At 41.6% G+C, this 20,487-nt stretch overlaps 1 protein-coding gene across 1 annotated transcript in view; it reads right to left on the bottom strand.

Annotated features, from left to right (window-relative positions):
* Positions 1-9,657, bottom strand: part of ALDH1L2 (aldehyde dehydrogenase 1 family member L2) — a 59,359-nt gene extending 49,702 nt beyond the window's left edge. The window contains exons 1-2 of the mRNA XM_021687697.1: positions 9,638-9,657; positions 8,830-8,974 (exon numbers count right to left, since the gene is read on the bottom strand). Coding sequence (XP_021543372.1) covers positions 8,830-8,974; positions 9,638-9,657 — 165 coding nt within the window. The remainder of the gene's footprint in view (positions 1-8,829; positions 8,975-9,637) is intronic.
* Positions 9,658-20,487: the final 10,830 nt, after the last annotated feature.

Genomic DNA, 20,487 nt, shown 5'->3' with positions numbered 1-20,487 from the left:
TAACAATACCATAGGTAATACCTGGGTAAATAAAAAATGCTGATGATGGATCTTTCCTACTGGAAATGTGCCATGAGCCCAGCACTGCATTGAGCCCAATTCATTAATTTTTAAAAATGTATCAGCTATTTATCATATGTCTTTAGGACTCAGAGTAACCAGTGTTACTCATGAGAACGCACAAGGCTCAGGGAGGTCAAGTAACCTGCTAACGAGGGACAGAGGCAGGAGTCAAACTAGATCTGTCTCACTTCCGTAGATATACTTCTATCGCTTTCCTATGTTGAAGGTCCGTTCCTCCCCCACCATTTTTTAAAGAAAAATATGGCAACAGTTTGAAAGGCGAATTGTGGGAAATAGTTCCATCTTTAGACTTTCTAAAGAAATACCTGGTGGTCCTGACAGAAGAGATGGCACCATTCATTTGTAGGGTAGGTCTGATGACCAGAGAACATTCTTTGAGGCACTATATATTGCCTGTTACATTGGTGAGAAAGAAGAGGGTGGGGCATAAAATGACCCACAGCATTTCTTTTTTTTATTTTATTTTATTATGTTATGTTAATCACCACATTATATCATTAGTTTTTGATGTAGTGTTCCATGATTGTTTGCGTATAACACCCAGTGATCCATGTAGTACATGCCCTCTTTAATACCCATCACCAGGCTAACCCATTCCCCCGGCCCCCTCCCCTCTAGAACCCTCAGTTTGTTTCTCAGAGTCCATAGTCTCTCATGGTTCGTCTCCCCCTCCGATTTCCCCCCTTCATTTTTCCCTTCCTACTATCTTCTTTTTTTTTTTTTTTAATATATAATGTATTATTTCAGAGGTACAGGTCTATGATTCAATAGTCTTAGACAATTCACAGCGCTCACATAGCGCATACCATCCCCAATGGCTATCACCCAGCCACCCCATCCCTCCCACCCCCCACAACTCCAGCAACCCTCAGTTTGTTTCCTGAGATTAAGAATTCCTCACATCAGTGAGATCATATGATACTTGTCATTCTCTGACTGACTTATTTCGCTTAGCATAATACCCTCTAGTTCCATCCACATCATTGCAAATGGCAAAACTTCGGGGTTTTTTTATGGCTGCATAATATTCCATTGTGTGTGTGTGTGTGTTCCATCTTCTTTATCCATTCATCTGTTGATGGACATCTTGGCTCTCCCCATAGTTTGGCTATTGTGGACATTGCTGCTATAAACATTGGGGAGCACGTACCCCTTCAGATCACTACATTTGTATCTTTGGGGTAAATACCCAGTAGTGCAATTGCTGGGTCGTACAGTAGCTCTATTTTCAACTTTTTGAGGAACCTCCATACTGTTTTCCAGAGTGGTTGCACCAGCTTGCATTCCCACCAACAGTGTAGGAGGGTTCCCCTTTCTCTGCATCCCCGCCAACATCTGTCGTTTCCTGACTTGTTAATTTTAGCCATTCTGACTGGTGTGAGGTGGTATCTCATCGAGGTTTTGATTTGGATTTCCCTGATGCCGAGCAATGTTGAGCACTTTTTCATATGTCTGTTGGCCATTTGGATGTCTTCTTGGAAAAAAATGTCTGTTCAAGTCTTCTGCCCATTTCTTGATTGGATTCTTTGTTCTTTGGGTGTTGACTTTGAGAAGTTCTTTATAGATTTTGGATATTAGCCCTTTATCTGATATGTCATTTGCAAATACCTTCTCCCATTCTGTCGGTTGTCTTTTGGTTTTGTTGACTGTTTCTTTTGCTGTGCAAAAGCTTTTTATCTTGATGAAGTCCCAATAGTTCATTTTTGCCCTTGCTTCCCTTGCCTTTGGCGATGTTTCTAGGAAGAAGTTGCTGCAGCTGAGGTCAAAGAGGTTGCTGCCTGTGTTCTCCTTTAGGATTTTGATGGACTCCTGTCTCACATTGAGGTCTTTCAACCATTTGGAGTCTATTTTTGTGTGTGGTGTAAGGAAATGGTCCAGTTTCATTCTTCTGCATGTGGCTGTCCAATGTTCCCAACACCATTTGTTGAAGAGACTGTCTTTTTTCCATTGGACATTCTTTCCCGCTTTGTCGAAGATTAGTTGACCATAGAGTTGAGGGTCCATTTCTGGGCTCGCTATCCTGTTCCATTGATCTATGTGTTTTTGTGCCAGTACCATACTGTCTTGATGATTACAGTTTTGTAATAGAGCTTGAAGTCCGGAATTGTGATGCCACCAGCTTTGCTTTTCTTTTTCAACATTCTTCTGCCTATTCGGGGTCTTTTCTTGTTCCATTCAAGTGTTAGGATTATTTGTTCCATTTCTTTGAAAAAAGTGGATGGTATTTTGATAGGGATTGCATTAAATGTGTAGATTGCTCTAGGTAGTATTAACATCTTCATGATATTTGTTCTTCCAATCCATGACCGTGGAACATTTTCCCATTTCTTTGTGTCTTCCTCAATTTCTTTCATGAGTATTTTATAGTTTTCTGAGTACAGATCCTTTGTCTCTTTGGTTAGATTTATTCCTAGGTATCTTATGGTTTTGGGTGCAGTTGTAAATGGGATCGACTCCTTAATTTCTCTTTCTTCTGTCTTCTTGTTGGTGTATAGCAATGCCACTGACTTCTGTGCATTGATTTTATATCCTGCCACTTGACTGAATTCCTGTATGAGTTCTAGCAGTTTTGGGGTGGAGTCTTCTGGGTTTTCCACATAAAGTATCATATCATCTGCAAAGAGTGAGAGTTTGACTTCTTCTTTGCCGATTCAGATACCTCTTATTTCCTTTTGTTGTCTGATTGCTGTGGCTAGACCTTCTAGTACTATGTTGAATAGCAGTGGTGATAGTGGACATCCCTGCCGTGTTCCTGACCTTAGGGGGAAAGCTCTCAGTTTTTCCCCATTGAGAATGATATTCGCTGTGGGTTTTTCATAGATGGCTTTTATGATATTGAGGTATGTACCCTCTATTCCTACACTCTGAAGAGTTCTTATCAAGAAAGGATGCTGTACTTTGTCAAATGCTTTTTCTGCATCTATTGAGAGGATCATATGGTTCTTGTTCTTTCCTTTATTAATGTATTGTATCACATTGATTGAGTTGCAGATGTTGAACCAAACTTGCAGCCCAGGAATAAATCCCACTTGGTCGTGGTAAATAATCCTTTTAATGTACTGTTGGATCCTATTGGCTAGTATTTTGGTGAAAATTTTTGCATCCATGTTCATCAGGGATATTGGTCTGTAATTCTCCTTTTTGATGGGGTCTTTGTCTGATTTTGGGATCAAGGTAATCCTGGCCTCATAAAATGAGTTTGGAAGTCTTTCTTCCATTTCTATTTTTTGGAACAGTTTCAGAAGAATAGGTATTCATTCTTTAAATGTATGTTAGAACTCCCCTGGGAAGCCATCTGGCCCTGGGCTCTTATTTGTTGGGAGATTTTCGATGACTGCTTCAATTTCCTTAGTGGTTATGGGTCTATTCAGGTTTTCTATTTCTAACTGGTTCAGTTTTGGTAGTTGATACATCTCTAGGAATGCACCCATTTCTTCCAGATTATCTAATTTGCTGGCATATAGTTGGTCATAATATGTTCTCCTAATTGTATTTCTTTGGTATTGGTTGTGATCTCTCCTCTTTCATTCATGATTTTATTTATTTGGGTCCTTTCTCTTTTCTTTTTGATAAGTCTGGCCAGGGGTTTATCAATCTTATTAATTCTTTCAAAGAACCAGCTCCTAGTTTCATTGATGTGTTCCACTGTTCTTTTGGTTTCTATTCCATTGATTTCTGCTCTGATCATTATTAATTCTCTTATCCTGGTGGGTTTAGGCTTTATTTGCTGTTCTTTCTCCAGTTTCTTCAGGTGAAAGGTTAGGTTGTGAATTTGAGAACTTTCTTGTTTCTTGAGAAAGGCTTGTATTGCTATCTACCCTCCTCTTAGGACTGCCTTTGCTGCATCCCAAAGATTTTGAACAGTTGTGTTTTCATTCTCATTTGTTTCCATGAATTTTTTTAATTCTTCTTTAATTTCCTGGTTGACCCATTCATTCTTTAGTAGGATGCTCTTTAGCCTCCATGCATTTCAGTTCTTTCTGACTTTTCTCTTGTGATTGAGTTCTAGTTTCAAAGCATTGTGGTCCGAAAATATGCAGGGCATGATCCCAATCTTTTGGTACTGGTTGAGACCTGATTTGTGACCTAGGATGTGATCTATTCTGGAGAAGGTTCCATGGGCACTAGAGAAGAATGTGTATTCTGTTGCTTTGGGATGGAATGTTCTGAATATGTCTGTGAAGTCCATTTGGTCCAGTGTGTCATTTAAAGTCTATATTTCCTTGTTGATCTTTTGCTTAGATGATCTGTCCATTTCAGTGAGGGGGTGTTAAAGTCCCCTACTATTATTGTATTGTTGTCGATGTGTTTCTTTGATTTTGTTATTAATTGGCTCATATAATTGGCTGTTCCCATGTTAGGGGCACAGATATTTACAGTTGTTAGATCTTCTTGTTGGATAGACTCTTTAAGTATGATATAGTGCCCTTCCTCATCTCTTATTATGGTCTTTGGTTTAAAATCTAATTTGTCTGATGTAAGGATTGCCACCCTAGCTTTCTTTTGATGTCCATTAGCATGATAAATGGTTTTTCACCCCCTCACTTTCAATCTGGAGGTGTCTTTGGGTCTAAAATGAGTCTCTTGCAGACAGCATATCGATGGGTCTTGTTTTTTATCCAATCTGATACCCTGTGTCTTTTGATTGGGGTGTTTAGCCCATTTGCATTCAGGGTAACTATCGAAAGATATGAATTTAGTGCCATTGTATTGCCTGTAAGGTGACTGGTACTGTATATTGTCTGTGTTCCTTTCTGGTCTATGTTACTTTTAGGCTCTCTCTTTGCTTAGAGGACCCCTTTCAATATTTCTTGTAGGGCTGGTTTCGTGTTTACAAATTCTTTTAGTTTTTGTTTGTCCTGGAAGCTTTTTATCTCTCCTTCTATTTTCAATGACAGCCTAGCTGGATATAGTATTCTTGGCTGCATATTTTTCTTGTTTGGAGGACGAGAGTGAAAATGGCGGCCTCCCAATCTCCGCCCCGGAGGAGCCGAGAACTCAGGCCCTGCTCCTCAGTGCGCCCCCAAGAGAAAAGCAGTCACTCCCGTCTCCCCGGTCTCCGGCCGCACTCCGTGCTCACCCGGCCTGTGACCGCGCGTTTCTATCTCTGGCACCCGACCCCGTGTGGAGTCTCCAAACCCAGCAGATCCCTGCGGTGCACTCCCGCGCGGCTCCTCCCGGGGGAAGAAGGTGAGTCTCCCCGGATCTGCCGCTTGTTGGGTCCCTGCTGGAGGAGCAGTGGCCCGACTGTGCCGCGGATCACGGTTTATGGCAACCCCGAGCTGAGAGCCCGCGCCTCGGCTCCGTCTCTGCAGCCGGCTTCCCTGCTACGATACCTGGGAACTCTGCCACACTCAGGCACCCCTGGTCTTTCTGTGACCCCGAGGGTCCTGAGACCACACTGTCCCGCGAGAGTTCCATCCCCCGCTTAGCCACTGGAGCGACCTACCTCAACGGAGCCGACTTCTAAAAGTTCCGATTTTGTGCTCCGCGGCTCTATCAGTTGCCAGAAGCGGCCGATGGAGGCCCCTCCCCCGCCGTCTATCCTCCCGAATATCGCCTCAGATTCACTTCTCCGCACGTCCTACCTTCCAAAAAGTGGTCGCTTTTCTGATGAGAGAGTTGTTGCTCTTCTTTTCTTCCATCTCCTGTTGAGTTCGTAGGTGTTCAGAATGGTTTGATCCCTATGCAGCTGAATTCCTGAGACCAGACGAAATCCAGGTCTACTCCTCCGCCATCTTGCTCCGCCCCCCAACCCACAGCATTTCTAAATCTGGGTGGTAAGTGCTATTATCTTGGAGTTCTCTACTGATAACATTCTGCATGGCAACAGAGTTTTGCCTTTTTTTTTTTTTAAGATTATATTTTTAAGTAACCTCTACAGCCAACATGGGGCTGGAACTCACAACCCCGAGATCGAGAGTCAACACTCTACTGACTGAGCCACCCAGGCACCCCCAGAGCTTTTGCTTTTTAAACTATTCAATGTTACATTCCCAGGCTCTCCACATCCTGGTGGAATCCTTCAGGAAGCAAATTTAGTGGGCTCTGATTATGCTCCAACGATTAAAATACAAGCAAACAAACAAAAACCACATAGTTTTCTATAGAAAACTTAAAGGCTCAGTACTATGAGTCTGCCCTGATCCAAAGTGCTTTTGTGAGGCAGATGCTACCATAATAGAACAGTAGGGTGTTAAATAAGGCCAAAGGTATCCCCATCAGGAATTGTGAGAACTGACAGTTTTACACAAAGGGCCTTTCCACAAAAGAATAAAACAAAGTCAATTTTTCAGAGACAGCGAGGTGCCTAACACCTTGTGGAGCCTTCGGCACATGGTGCCCCAAATCATGCCTGACAGTGTGCAAGAGGTACTCTCTGGGTTTGTTTTGGGTATTTACCATGCTCTGTGCACAGAGCATGGGAGGGACTGCAAATCAGGTGTCCAGCAAGAATGTTTTATTTGGCCCACTGAGCATTTATCAAAGAGCTGTGATAATATTTTTAGGAGGTTTCACATTAGTGGGCTGAATTTCTGACCTCTTTTTAGAAATCAGGAGGTTTGTCAACCGTGGTCTACATTTCCATGTAGCAATAGTCAGCTAGAGCTGAGCAGCGACTGACCCCATTCTTCTGGCTGGACATGGCCTTTCCCTCCATCTGGCTCACATCCTTCATTTGTTTCACCTGTTTGGCTTCCCTGGGCATTTTTCTTTGGCATCTCTACAGTAAAAGTGCAAAGAAGACTGGTCCCTGTCCTCAGGAGTTTACCAGTTAACACGAAAGACACACAAGTAAAGACATATTGACATCATAGTGCTAGGATAGGAGAGCATAGCGTGGGTGTGGAAGTCTGGTAGACTTCCCAAAAAGAGAACTCCCTAACTGAATCTTAGAGCACTCATCTTAGGGATTGGCCAAGAGAAGGGTGGGGATTATGGGAGGTCCTTGGGAAATTTCAGGCAGAGGGGGCAGCATTTACAAAGAAATGAATGAGTGGGCAAAGTGGGTTCAATACAGGAAATTGGAGAGTGATGACAAGTGACACTCTAGGGATAGTTAAAAGACCAATTAGGGAGAGTCTTGTCTATATAAAATAATTTGGACCTTATTGTGAAGACATTGATATCCACTGAATGACTTTAAGCAGAATGATACTGTCTTATTTCTATGTTGACACATACTCAGGTGAGGCATGAATTAACTTTGGGTGGGCACCCCTCTAGTGTTTGAGAATTGAGCAGATAGTGGAAATAAAAGCCAACCTAATAACCCACCTTCAGTGCATTGACAGGCTGTAGCTTGCAATAGTGTAAAAGCCCATGTTACTTATTGTAACAAACCCTCAGACTAATAGTCAGAGGCAACAGATGTAAATCTGTGTAAGATTCAAACAAAACTCATGACACCACCGTAAAGGCCAAACTTGTGCAACTTGATTTTCCTATTGCATAATCATATAAAGAATGTATTCATGAGGACTTTCTGGGATATCTGGCCAACATTTTTTTTTTTATTATAAAAAGGATAACAGATTTTTAAAATAGGGATGTCTATGGACTTTTCTGAAAGCAGAGACTGTTTATTTCTTGTTTATTGTTTTATGCTTTCTGGCTGTGAGACTCTAAAAAAGTTATTTAACTTATCTGGATCTCAGTTACTTTATCTGTAAAATGGGCATACTAATAGTACCTACCTCATTGAGATGTTAAGTGAGTATATATGTAAAGCATTTATATCAGTGCCTGGTGCATACTAAGTAAGTACTATATCAATGTTATCTATCATTATTATTATTTATTAATCATATCCTCAGGATTTAGAACAAGTACTCAGTACATAATGCACGATTAAATATGGTTTGAAGTTGAATTTGAAGGTCCTAAAAACAAACTAGACACCAAAGCAGGGGGTTGAGTAATTCAGAAACAAGGACCTGGTTGCCAGAACGAGGGTATAAAGCCGGTACTGGGTTCCAAGAAGCAGGGAAGAGTCCAAACTCTTGAACTGGATCATAAGGTAACCTCAAGTTCTGGAACCAGGCTATGAACCCAGAACGAGCAACCAGACTGTCCCAGACACTGGCAGAGGAAGCTGAATAACAGAGTGCCAAATAAATATGAAGGCCAAATAACCCCACATGGGGAGAAGTTAAGATGCAATGAACCAGGCAAGCTATTGGAAGTGCACAATAATAACTAATAGACAACGGGTTTTATTGTTATCTATAGTCACAGTGGTTAAAAAGATCCAGCCATGTCATTAAGCCAAAATCATTAAATATTTCTTTTTTTTTTAAAGATTTTATTTATTTATTTGAGAGAGAGAGAATGAGAGAGCACATGAGAGGGGGGAGGGTCAGAGGGAGAAGCAGGCTCCCCGCCGAGCAGGGAGCCCGATGCGGGACTCGATCCCGGGACTCCAGGATCATGACCTGAGCCAAAGGCAGTTGCTTAACCAACTGAGCCACCCAGGCGCCCTCATTAAATATTTCTAAGTCCATTTCTTTAAGACAGGGAATGGAAAAATCGATTCTATCAGGAAGTGTTATAAACTAGTTTTCCCATTGGATTTTTCTAGGTTCTAAGTTTTTTTTTTTTTCATTCTGCTTTAATACCAAACTCAAAAGCACTGTGTGATTTTTTTTTTCCTTTTTAAAGATGAAGGTATAATTTACATGCAGTAAAATACACCCTTTTCAATGTATAGTTCTGTGAGTTTTGACAGATACACAGTCACCTAACCACTGTTACAATCAACACAAAGAACAGTTCCATCACCCCCCAAAATTCCTTCATGTCCTTTGAGGGACAATCTCTTGTAGTCAATTCTTCCTCTAGCACCAGCTCCTGATAACCACTTTTTTCTATCACTATAGTTTTACTTTTTCTAAAATGTCAGGTAATTGGAATCCTATAATACATAGCCCTTTGAGTCTGTCTCCTTACACTTAGCATCCATATTTTGAGTTTCATCCATGCTGTTGTGCCTATCAGTAGTTCGCTCCTTTTTTGTTTCTGAGTAGGATTCCCCTGTATGGGTGGATTTATCCACTGTCTACCCTGTCACCAGATGAAGGACATTTAAGTTGTTTCCAGTTTTTGCTGATAATGAATAAAGCCTCTGTAGACATTCATAAATAGGTATTTGAGTAAATAGCTAGGAGTGCCATTGCTGGGTCATATCATAGGTATATGTTTAACTTTATAAAAAATGGCCAGTTTTCCAAAGTGGCTGTACCATTTTATGCTCCCGCCAGCCATGTTTGATTTTGAACAATTCTCATAGAATGCCATCCAAAGGATGGCTCCCCATTTTCCATGGAGTAAAATACCCCAAACACTCCAATTGTCATTCCATGTCTTCCTTTTGGCCACGGAAGAAACTGTCTTCTTCCCAGTCAAATGTCACTGCTTTTCCACATGTACTCCTGGGTACAGTCAGACTCAGACCCCTGACCCCTGACCATGCTTGGTGCTTCCCCACATGCATGTTTTTGTCTCTGTCGTTTGCCACCTGGGATGTTCAACTGAAATATTACTGAAATCTTACATAAAGCCCACTATGGCCATCTTTGCATTCTTCAAGAATCCCTTCTGCTCTCCAAAAAAAGACAATTCAATGAAAGGTGTTGACAGAGGAAGCCAATAAAACAGGCAAGCACCAGCCCTTGCTCTCTGTGACATCCTACCCAGATTCCCAGGTGCCACGTGGCAGGAGAAATCTAAGGAGGAGTCCAGAGCAAGCAAAAGCTCTTCAAGAGCAGGTCTCTTTTTCCTTATTTTTTAAAAAGGTGAATGCTCCCCAAATAACTAGGACTGGATGGGGTAAAGTGAATCCTCATTATTTGGGGTTGTCTGGGAGACAAAAGCTCTTCCATGTATGTACCACTCGGCTGGTTTTGGTGCTATTCAAGACTTCTCTCTGCCTTCAAGTTTTTTTTTTTTTTTTTACATCTGGATATGTACACACGCACATAGGACTTTTGCAAAGAAGAGGAATCGAAAAGCAAATTCCTTCACAGCCCAGGAAGCATGAACTTCCTATAAAAGAGATAATGGTACATGAGATGAATTGTTTTTTCTTCCCTAAACAGCTTTGAGTCGGCCTGGATGCAGGGAGGCATCTCTCCCGGGGCCATCTGCGGCCTGGATGCAGGGAGGCATCTCTCCCGGGGCCATCTGCAACGTGTCTGCTCTCTTTCCATTTCTGGAGGAGCTGACGCAATTCCAAGGCGCGGGGTTGGGCCACCGCTCGGTTCTTGCGCTACAGTTTAATAATGTTTCAGCGTGGTTGCTTCTGCAGCGCCTGGTAATCCCAGCAATCTTGCCGCCTGCAGCTCAGGAAAAATGAGCTTGCAGTCACCAGCTCCGAGGGCCATTCTCTGAATGGGCCCTGAATGCCAGTCAGGAGCGCTCACATCTCAGGCCTGCCCAGGAGGAACCAGCTGACTGAATACTACTCTCCTCCAGAGAGGGTCTCGGTCCTGTACTGCGGCCCCATCTCCTGACCAGGGATCTCATGATCGAAATGAAAAAAGGAAAGGAAGCTGACTCTGCCCCCCTGCCATGCGACTCTTCCCACCCTGTCAGTCCAAGCCAGACCGTAGATGTTCAAAAGCGGCATCCTCAGCCCCTTCCCTGGACAAGACAATGGCTCGCCTGACAAGCCTTACCCAAGACCCTCTCCGGATCCTTCACTGCAGTCTCCCCGTTTTAAAAACGCTGTCTTGGCTTTTAGCCAAGTCTAAACACTGTGCCCACCCCCAGCCCCGCCGACCGGCCCTCCCGCCCCAGGGTCTGGAAAACAGCCCCGGGTGAGAGCCAGGACGCTCGCCCGAGCTAGACTCACCGGGCTGGTGGAGAAGCGCCGGAGCGCCTGGCTGCCCCTCCACAGCATGCTGGAAGGAAGCGCTCGGGCGGGGTGCGCGACAGCGGGGGCTCAGCCTGGACGCGGCCTGCAGCCTGCGAGCGCCGGGCGGCCGAAATCGCGGCTAGCTGGGTCCGCCAGTCCCGGGACTCGCCCACGGCCCGCCCCGTCGCCGGGCACGGCCCCGCCTCCTCAGCCGGCGGGGCTCGGGTGGCCAATCCCCTGCGATTGGGCGGGGCCCCAGTTGGGTGCCACGCTAGTACCTAGCGGGAGGGGCGGCCTCCAGTCTTGGCCCCGGTACTTCCCAGCTGGGGGATCTTCTACCAGTTACTCCAGCCCTGTGAGGTAGACAGGGATTTGCCTTATTAATGGTCAATCTGTCATCCCAAGTCATGGCCATAACAGCTCTCTGAGGAGGCAAAGATACGAAAGATAAGGGGTGGAGACACATGGCTATATGGTATCCTGTTACCTATCTTGTAAGCTGATAAAAGGATTTAAAGAAAGACTGTGTATAAAGCACTTGGCAAAGGGTCTGGCACACAGCTGGTCCCCAATAGATGATAGACAGATAGATACCCACCCTTTCCCCTTATCTCTCTAGAAGGAATGCTCAGACATGCTTTAGCTAAGCACTTGTCGCAAACAGAATTCCTTAGCCTGGCATTGAAGGCCGTCTGCAATTTGGCATTTTCTCTCATTTTCTTGCTGCTCCTTTGCACATGTAATTTAGCCTAACCCTCTAGTACGTGCTGATTCTTTCCTGGACAATGATTCCCAGAAAAGCTTATCGTCACTTGTCACCATCTCAGCAAGACCAAATTCCTTCTTTAAAGGTACAGCTCAAATGCTGCCTCCTGAAGACATTTTTCCCGATTCTCTCCTCCCTTAACCCCCTTATTTCCCCAAAGTCATCTTTAATTTCTCTGAATTGGGAAAGATTTTTGTCTATGCGTCTCTTCTGATATCTCATTCTGTTATTGGTGTGTGTGTACCTGTCATCTTCTCTACTGGAAGCTCCTTGCAGGCTGAGTCCATGTCTAATTTATCAGAATTTACAATATCTAGCACTTAGCAGAGCTCAAAAAGTACTTGTTGAAAGAGAGAATGAATGATGAATGAATGTGTTTAAGAAGGAGAGAGGAAAATAAATCCTTAAAGCTTGGAGAATGGCAGCAAACATCGAGTTTTGCTCTGAGAATTGCCCTTTGCCAATTCAACCCATTTCCCTGACAGCATTTTGTGACTTCTGGCTTCTTTTAAACTTCCAAATACTGATAATCACTTTATTTGTTGTGATCTGTGTTTACTGGGAGAGGTGGGCAAGGAGTGTGGTTTTTTTCTGGATAGGGGTTCCATAGTTATTTTCTCCAACTCCCAACTTTAGGAAATGTAGACTTTATTGTCTACCCACATATAATGAAATATTAATGATGTCTAAGATTTTCTTATGTAAGAATTAAAGATACTGTTCTCTTGATAACTAGTGGTTAGACCAGAGGCAATTAGAGTTTGACAAACAGAAAAGCCCTGCCAACCTAGACTTCTAGACAGAGCAAAAATGAAGATGAAATAAAGTCATTTTTATGTCTCTCAAACAAGAACTTCAGAGAATCTGAGGTAGGAAAATGTTCAAATTCATGCTATGAGCCCAGCATTACCTTCATACCAAAACCAGACCAAGACATGACAAGAAAAGAAAATTACAGGCCATTATCTCTGATGAACATAGATGCAAAATCCTCAACAAAATATTAGCAAGCCAAATTCAACAATATGTTAAAAAAATCATTCACCATTGTTAAGTTGGATTTATTCAAGGGATGCAAGGGTGGTTCAATATTTGCAAATCAATGTGATATATTACATTAACAAGAGGAAGGATAAAAACCATATGATCATCTCAATAGATGCACAAAAAGCATCCACTCATGATAAAAACTTTCAACAAAGTGGGTTTAGAGGAAATATACCTCAATACAATAAAGGCCATATATAAAAGAACCCACAGTTAACATTATACTCAATGTTAGAAAACGCTAAGCTTTTCCTCTAAGATAAGGAATATGACAAAGATATTCACTCCCCCCCACTTTCATTCAACATACTACTGGAAGTCCAAGGTGCAGTAATCAGACAAGAAGAAGAAATAAAAGGCATCCAAATTGGTAAGGAAGAAGTAAAACTATCACTATTTGCAGATGACATGAGACTATATACGGAAAACTCTAATGACTGTATATAAAGACAATATGTAACTACCGGGTTAACAGAGTGTAAAATTATCAAGGTAATACATAGAATGATTTTTAAAAATCAATTGAAAAGAAGGCAAGAAAGGAGAGAGAAAGAAAATATAGGGAATAAAATATAACATAATATAGTATTATATAACAAAATAAAATATAATATTAAATAAAATATAGGAAAAACATAAAAGGAAATTAGTAAAATGTTAAAGTCTAAATATACCAGTAATTGCAGTAAATGAAAATAGACTAAACACTTTAATTAAAAGACAATGATTGTCAGATTGCTTAAAAAACAAAATTCTTACAAGAGAGAACCATAAAATATAAAGATTCAGAAAGGATGATTTTTTTAAAACCCATCCAAACAGTAACCCCCAAAAATCATACTATCGTAATAATTAAATAATTATTTGCTCTAGTCCTGGCAAATAGCAACAGTGTGATCTGCTTGACTGCAAATGACCAAATGACTGGTTAGTGTACCAACTAGGTATTGCTTTTGCGACCTACCATCTAAAATCCACTTCTTAGGATAACAGTATTCCCCTTTCCATGTGAGGATTTGCTTCTCCTCCTGTCTTAGGCCTTGTGGTTCCTATAAAGTTTTCTTTCCCCCTTACCCCACTAGGATCCAGGCGTGGAGCATATGACCTACACTAAGCCAATCAGTACATCTCTCCCACCCCCTTAATTACAATGACTAGTTCAAATTGTGCGCAAGATCCTAGTAAAGCTAATGAAGGCCAACAAGACCTAATTCTAGGACTTCTGTTTAAGCTATCAGTTAAGTGTACCCTTTATATCACTTTTGGTGTTGTGATAATGTGAACCTGAAGCTACCAAGGGCTACCCTATTGAACCTAAAGAATGTAGCAAAAATTGTGGAAGAGATAGAAAAGAAATAGTGAGAATCCAAGACCTGACATCATTTGAATACTAAAGCCAAATGCACGTGAAGGCCAATCCCACCACTACATGTTTTAAAAATAACATGCAGTAAAATTGATTTCATTTTTGCTGTACGGTTCCATGAGTTTTAACGTATATAAAGATTCACGTAAGTAATACTGCAGTCAGGACACAGAACCGTTCCATTCCCCACCCCAACACTGCCCTGTCCCTTTGCAGTCATGGCTAACCAACCACCCCTTCTCACCCTGAGAATCTCTGCTCTGTTCTTTGTCACTGTGGTTTTGTCTTTTCAAGACTATCAAACAAATGGAATCGCATAGTATATAACTTTGTAGATTTTTTTCATTCCTCACAGTGCCCTAGAGATTTGTGCTCAAGTTTAAGGATTTTCCAGGGATTTTGAGATTCTTCTGCTATTGATTTCTGTATGATTCCATTGCAGTCAGAGAATATAACCAAATTTCAGTCCATTAAAATGCATTGAGTTTTGTTTTATGGCCTAGCATATGGCCTGCCTTGCTGAGTATTCCTTGTATACTTGAAAAAATGTCTATTTTGGTGTTGTTGTATAGAATGTTTTATAAATATCACCTAAGACAAGCTGGTTGAGAGTATTGTTCAATTCTTTATTCTCATATTCTATTTGTCATATCAAATACTGAAAGAAGTATTAAAATTTCTAACTATAACTGTAATTACATCTATTGTTTCTTTCTATTCTGTCAGACTTGGGTTAATTAAATTTTATTGTTCACCAAAAAAAAAAAAAAAAAAGGAAAACAGTTAATTGACAGACATTCTGGATTCTCTTACATTCTTAAGAAAACTACTGGGGTTTTGATTGATTGATTTATTATTTTTTTTAAAGATTTACTTATTTATTTGAGAGGGAGGGAGAGAGAACGAGCGGGAGGGGCAGAGAGAGAGGGAGAGAGAATCTCCAACAGACTCCACGCTGAGCACAGAGTCCAACTCAGGGCTCCTTCTCATGACCCTGAGATTAGGACCTGAGCTGAAACCAAGAGTCAGACACCTCACCAACTGTGCCACCCAGGCGCCCAGGGCCTTTTATTTAGAAAGGAGAGAATTTGCTTGGACTCAAACCCTGCCGAGGACAGCAGCTTACATTTCTGTTCAATTCATTTAGACAATGGTTTGGCCAGCATTTTTGCTCAGATTTGGGGGTTCACCTCCTTAGCAATTCCCTTGATTATCAGTTTTCTCTTCTAAATTTTCAAGCTGCTCTGCCAGCCCGATCTCCATTCTCTGCTGTCTTGAACCCACAGGGCTTCAGCTTTCCTACCCCAGATGCACATCTGGTGGAGAATATATGCATCAAAGGGCAGCAAGCACACCTCTCACCCAGTGTGGGTGTTTTTAAGCACTCTTGATTATGATTTCAGCAGGCTCTCTGCACGTAGTTTGGTGGTTAACCAGGGATCTGGGCAATGTTTACACATAGGTTTTGGATCTCATCCCCTCTGTGAGTCCCTTTTTTCAGGATGCTCCTCCAAATTTCCAGTTTCTCTTCCAACAATCCTGAACTTGGTTTGCTGCCACCTTGAGCCGGTATGACAGTGTTTCATTTCTTGACTTGAAGGGGTGAGGGACACTGTCAGGCAGAAAGCCACAAACTCGTAATTCTTACCAGTAAATTCTGAGTGCATCCAGAATTCTGAGTCATTTTCCTGTGCTTTTCTGTCTGGTTTTATTATTTTTCAAATCTTTTAAAGTTATTACTATATCTACTTTTCTTAGTTTTTAACTGCAAGTAGGTTTACTTGACTACTTTATGCTTGTCCATTTCTAGATATGTTCTTGTCAATTACTTTAACATGCTAAATATAAGATTTTTCCAAGGTATGCTTTTTAAAAAATATTTTATTTATTTATTTGTCAGAGAGAGAGAGAATGAGAGCACAAGCAGGGCGAGCAGCAGGCAGAGGAGAAGCAGGCTCCCTGCTGAGCAGGGAGCCCGATGCGGGGCTCGATCCCAGGACCCTGGGATCATGACCTGAGCTGAAGGCAGATGCTTAACTGACTGAGCCACCCAGGCGTCCACTAAGGTATGCTTTTTAAATTATGGTCTACTTTGTAGATCATCACTTACATAGAAATATATATATAATATTTTATTAAATTATTTTTTTACTCTTATAGATTCTTTAACAAGCAATGCCACCCACTGAAGAACTAAGAGGAAATAATTGTCCTGCAGAATGAATATTTATTACAGAGCAATGGAAAAAATGAGAATTATTAGTTTATTCTTTTAACAAATACCCCCATTGGGTATCTACCACTTATCTTTCATATCTCAGATTAAATGTCACTTCCTTAGTGAGGACATTCCTGACTACACAATCCCAAGTAGGTACCTTTTGTATTCAGTATATATACCTTTCCTTTGTAACTCTTATCAAAATTTTTTATCATTTAGGGGCGCCTGGGTGGCTCGGTCGGTTAAGCGGCTGCCTTCGGCTCAGGTCATGATACCAGGGTCCTGGGATCGAGCCCCGCATCGGGCTCCCTGCTTGGCGGGGAGCCTGCTTCTCCCTCTCGCTCTGTCTGCCACTCTGCCTACTTACGCTCTCTATCTCTGTTAAATAAATAAATAAATAAATCTTTAAAAAAATTTTTTTTTATCATTTAATTATTAGAAGTTTACTTGTTTAAAGCCTATTTCTCCCACTAGACTGTAAGCTCTATGAACATCCAAATCGTGTCTCTTTGATACAGTTCAATGCTAAGTACAGTGATCGGTACATAGATGATAAATATATATTTATAAAAGAATAAACTAATAATTCTCATGTCATGGGAAGGACTTCATGTGGAAAAGAGCTTGGTTTTTTGGAAGAATTAAAAGACTAATATGGTTGGATCATCATAAGCAAAAAGGAAAGAGGCTGAAGGTGATGTAGGCTTTTTCCATAGATGCTATTTTTATTGCAAGCACAGTTTTTAGCCACTGACAGTATTTTAAAAAAGGGAGTGGCAATATTGTCAAAATTCAGTTCAGACGTTAACTTTTACATCAGAAACTAATGGCTTCCCATGACACATTATTCCTTTCTCCATCTAATAAAAACCTTTTTTTTTTTTTTTTTTTTTGAGAGAGAGGGGCAGAGGGAGAGGGAGAGAGAGCATTCCAAGCAAATTCCATTCCCAGCATGGAGTCCGTTGCGGGGCTCCATCTCACCACCCTCTAAGATCATGACCCAAGCTGAAACCAAAAGTCAGACACTCAACCAACTGAGCCACCCAGGCACTCCTAAAACCAATTTTTAACTGGATGCATGGCCACCCAACTCAAAGATTGCCTCTCCCAGACCTACCTGTAGGTCAGGGGTGGTCATCTCATTAAGTTCTGGCCAATGAGATGGAGTAGAAGTTTGGAACAACTGGCGGGGGGGAGAGTGAAGCAGGGATCAGGAGTGATAGTCAAGATGATAGCAGCACTTATTTTGCATTTACAACATGCCAGGAAGCATTTTAAGTCCTTTACATATGCTGGAAGCAGCAGGACCTGTTTGAGAAACTGCAAATGGTTTGGCATCCCAATAGAACAAAGTAGGTGTAGATTAGGGCATAGAAGAGGCAGAATATTTAGAGAATAATCAAAGGGCAGATTGAAAGAAGCCTTGTGTTCCATCTTATGAAGTGAAAACTTCAAACCAAGGGCAATGGATATAAAGTGGGGCATAACCTGATCAGATAGGTTTTGAGAACTGCACTTGGAGAACAGTGTGGACAATGGAAAGAGAAGATCTGTCATGGGTTTACAGTAATTGTCCAGGTGAGGGATTCTTTTGTAAAGAAATACATGAATTGGGGCACCTGGGTGGCTCAGTCAGTTAGGCGTCTGCCTTTGGCTCGGGTTGTGATCCCCATGTCCTGGGATCGAGCCCCATGCTGTCAGGCTCTCTGCTCCGTGGGGAACCTGCTTCTCCCTCTCCTTCTGCTTGCTGCTCCCCCTGCTTGTGTGTGCTCTGGCCCCCTCTCTGTCAAACAAACAAATAAATAAATAAATAAAAATAAATATATGAATTAACACATTTGGAATCTTTTTGACAGATCACATAGGACTTTGTGATGACTTATTAAGTGAAATGTCTTTAGGGAGTTATTACCATAGAATTTCTATTGTTGGAAACATACTTTAAATGTATATTAAGAAACAAGTTCACCAAGACCTTAGCTCTATAATATATAACACGTGTTTTGGTATGGAATAAACTGGTACTTGAGTTGCGAGTTTAAGTGTTAAAGGCAAGGACTCTGCAAGAAACTTCTATGGGCAGCTGTTCTAAAATTCTTTGAAGTTCTCAAAATAGTTCAATGCTGTCTATATAAAAATTTTCCCCTTCTATTTCCAAGCTCTCCTCTCAGACAGTCCTGATAGGAATGAGGAAAAGTAGAAAGAAGGATATTTAATTCCTCAAAATGATTACTTGCCTTCTGTAGACTAAACCTAGAAATATAGGACATCTGCTGTAATAAAAAACTTTGAGAGAGCACATTTCAGTTTATAGTGAATGTGCTTTATATTTCACATCTAGCTTGTAATTCTCTAATAAAATTTGAAATTCTAGGCCCTGGAATTTGATTTAAAGGTATGTAAGATAAAGACAGGCAATCCCTAAGATTTCTTTAAAAAATAAAGTTACAATGATTCAAAATAGCAAACACTTCTATTGTATGCGATTGGCATTGTTCTATGCCTCTTACATGTATAAACTAAACTAGTCCTCATAACAATACCATGATGTGTTTACTATTATCACTCCCATTTTAAAACTGAGGAAATCAAGGCAGAGGTTAAATTACTTGGCCCCAAATCACATGGCTAGTAAGTGACAGAGCTATGATTTGGACCTACACAATTTGGCTGTAGAAACTGTGATTATAGAATGACGCTTGCCACTGATTTATTAACCTTAACAGATTAATGCACTTGCATATTCAAATTGCTCTGACCTGTAATTTCAGTGTATTACAATGAGCTATTAGATTAATAACTGATGAATACAAATGTGAAGAGTACAGCGAGTTGTACTCACAATGATATGGAAAGTAAAGGGAAAAAAGTTTGTCAGCCAGTAGGCACTGATGTTACTGTTATTTTCAAGTTTGTTTTTTTCCTTTCTAAAATGTCCACGGAGACTGCAAGCATCACTTGGGTTGGGTCCACCTTTCTTGCCTGTTTTTTTTTTTTTCCCCCATAATTATATCTAGCATGGTGCCTGGTATCTAGTGGGCACTCAAATATTTGACCTACTGCAGATCCACAGGTCTCAGGGAGCGTTCTTCTAGAAACTTTTTACCTGCTTTCATTTAGTTATTTTTGGTCCTTTTTAAGATTACAGAAATAAGACTTCAATAAGACCTCATTGTTAAAGATTAAAAAATACATAAGGGGACATAAAAAAACTTGAAAATCCGCTTTTTAATTTCCAACACACTGTTTCCCAGTTGGCTTCTATCCTGTTTAGTGCGATTTGAGTTCCCTTTCTATGCATCTACACGCCCATATGCACAAACAGGTTTACATGAGTATAAATGTAAGCACAAATACACATTATTCTGCAACTACCCTCTGTCAGTTTCCCATGTCTCTACAAACGTATTTCATTTTTAAAAACATCTATCTCGTATTTCATAATATGGATGTATTAAACTTTATGTAATTATTCCCTATTGATGGACATTAAGATTATTTCCTGTTAGTATGTATTAAAAACCATGCAGCAATGAACGTTACTGGGTAACACATCCCCATTCGCGGAAAAGCCAGTTAGCAGGTAGGAGCATTTTAGAACACACTTGAATAGCGCTTCTTCTTCCCTCCCTGCCTTTTTAAGAGGAGGTGGCGGAGGACCGGTGAGCACAAGGTAAGCAAAGTAGTAAGATTCCTCGCTAGCGCGTTCGTAAAGTAACTCCACCTCTCACACACCGTTTTGTTCTCAGGAACTGATTGCCCAGGACTTGTAAGAGGAGAGAAGCAGGAACTCCGATGACAGTGACAGAGAGGGCGTTGGCAATTCCTGCTTCTAAGAAGCGCCTGGACAGCGACGTACTCGAGGACCACGCCCTCCTGTTAAGCCACTACCCCATCAATTTTACCCTTGTTAGGCTAGACTGTTGGAACAACTCCCAGGTATCAAATGACCTGAAGACAGAAGGGCGAAGTCACAGGCTTCGATGTGGCCTGAGATGTGAAGTGAACGGTGGCGAGGCCCAAGTCGCCGCGGGAGGATGCTGCTAGTACCGCCGCGGCCGACTCGCTTTCCCAGCAGCCCCCGCGCCCCGCTGGGGCCTTGAGCCCGGCCTGCCCTCGCGAGCGGGGGCGGGGCCGGGGCCGGAAGT

Source organism: Neomonachus schauinslandi, chromosome 5 (genome assembly GCF_002201575.2).
Source record: "Neomonachus schauinslandi chromosome 5, ASM220157v2, whole genome shotgun sequence".
Taxonomy (NCBI): Eukaryota; Metazoa; Chordata; class Mammalia; order Carnivora; family Phocidae; genus Neomonachus; species Neomonachus schauinslandi.
Note: the sequence above shows the minus strand (reverse complement) of the source record. Positions and strands in the feature narration are given on the sequence as shown.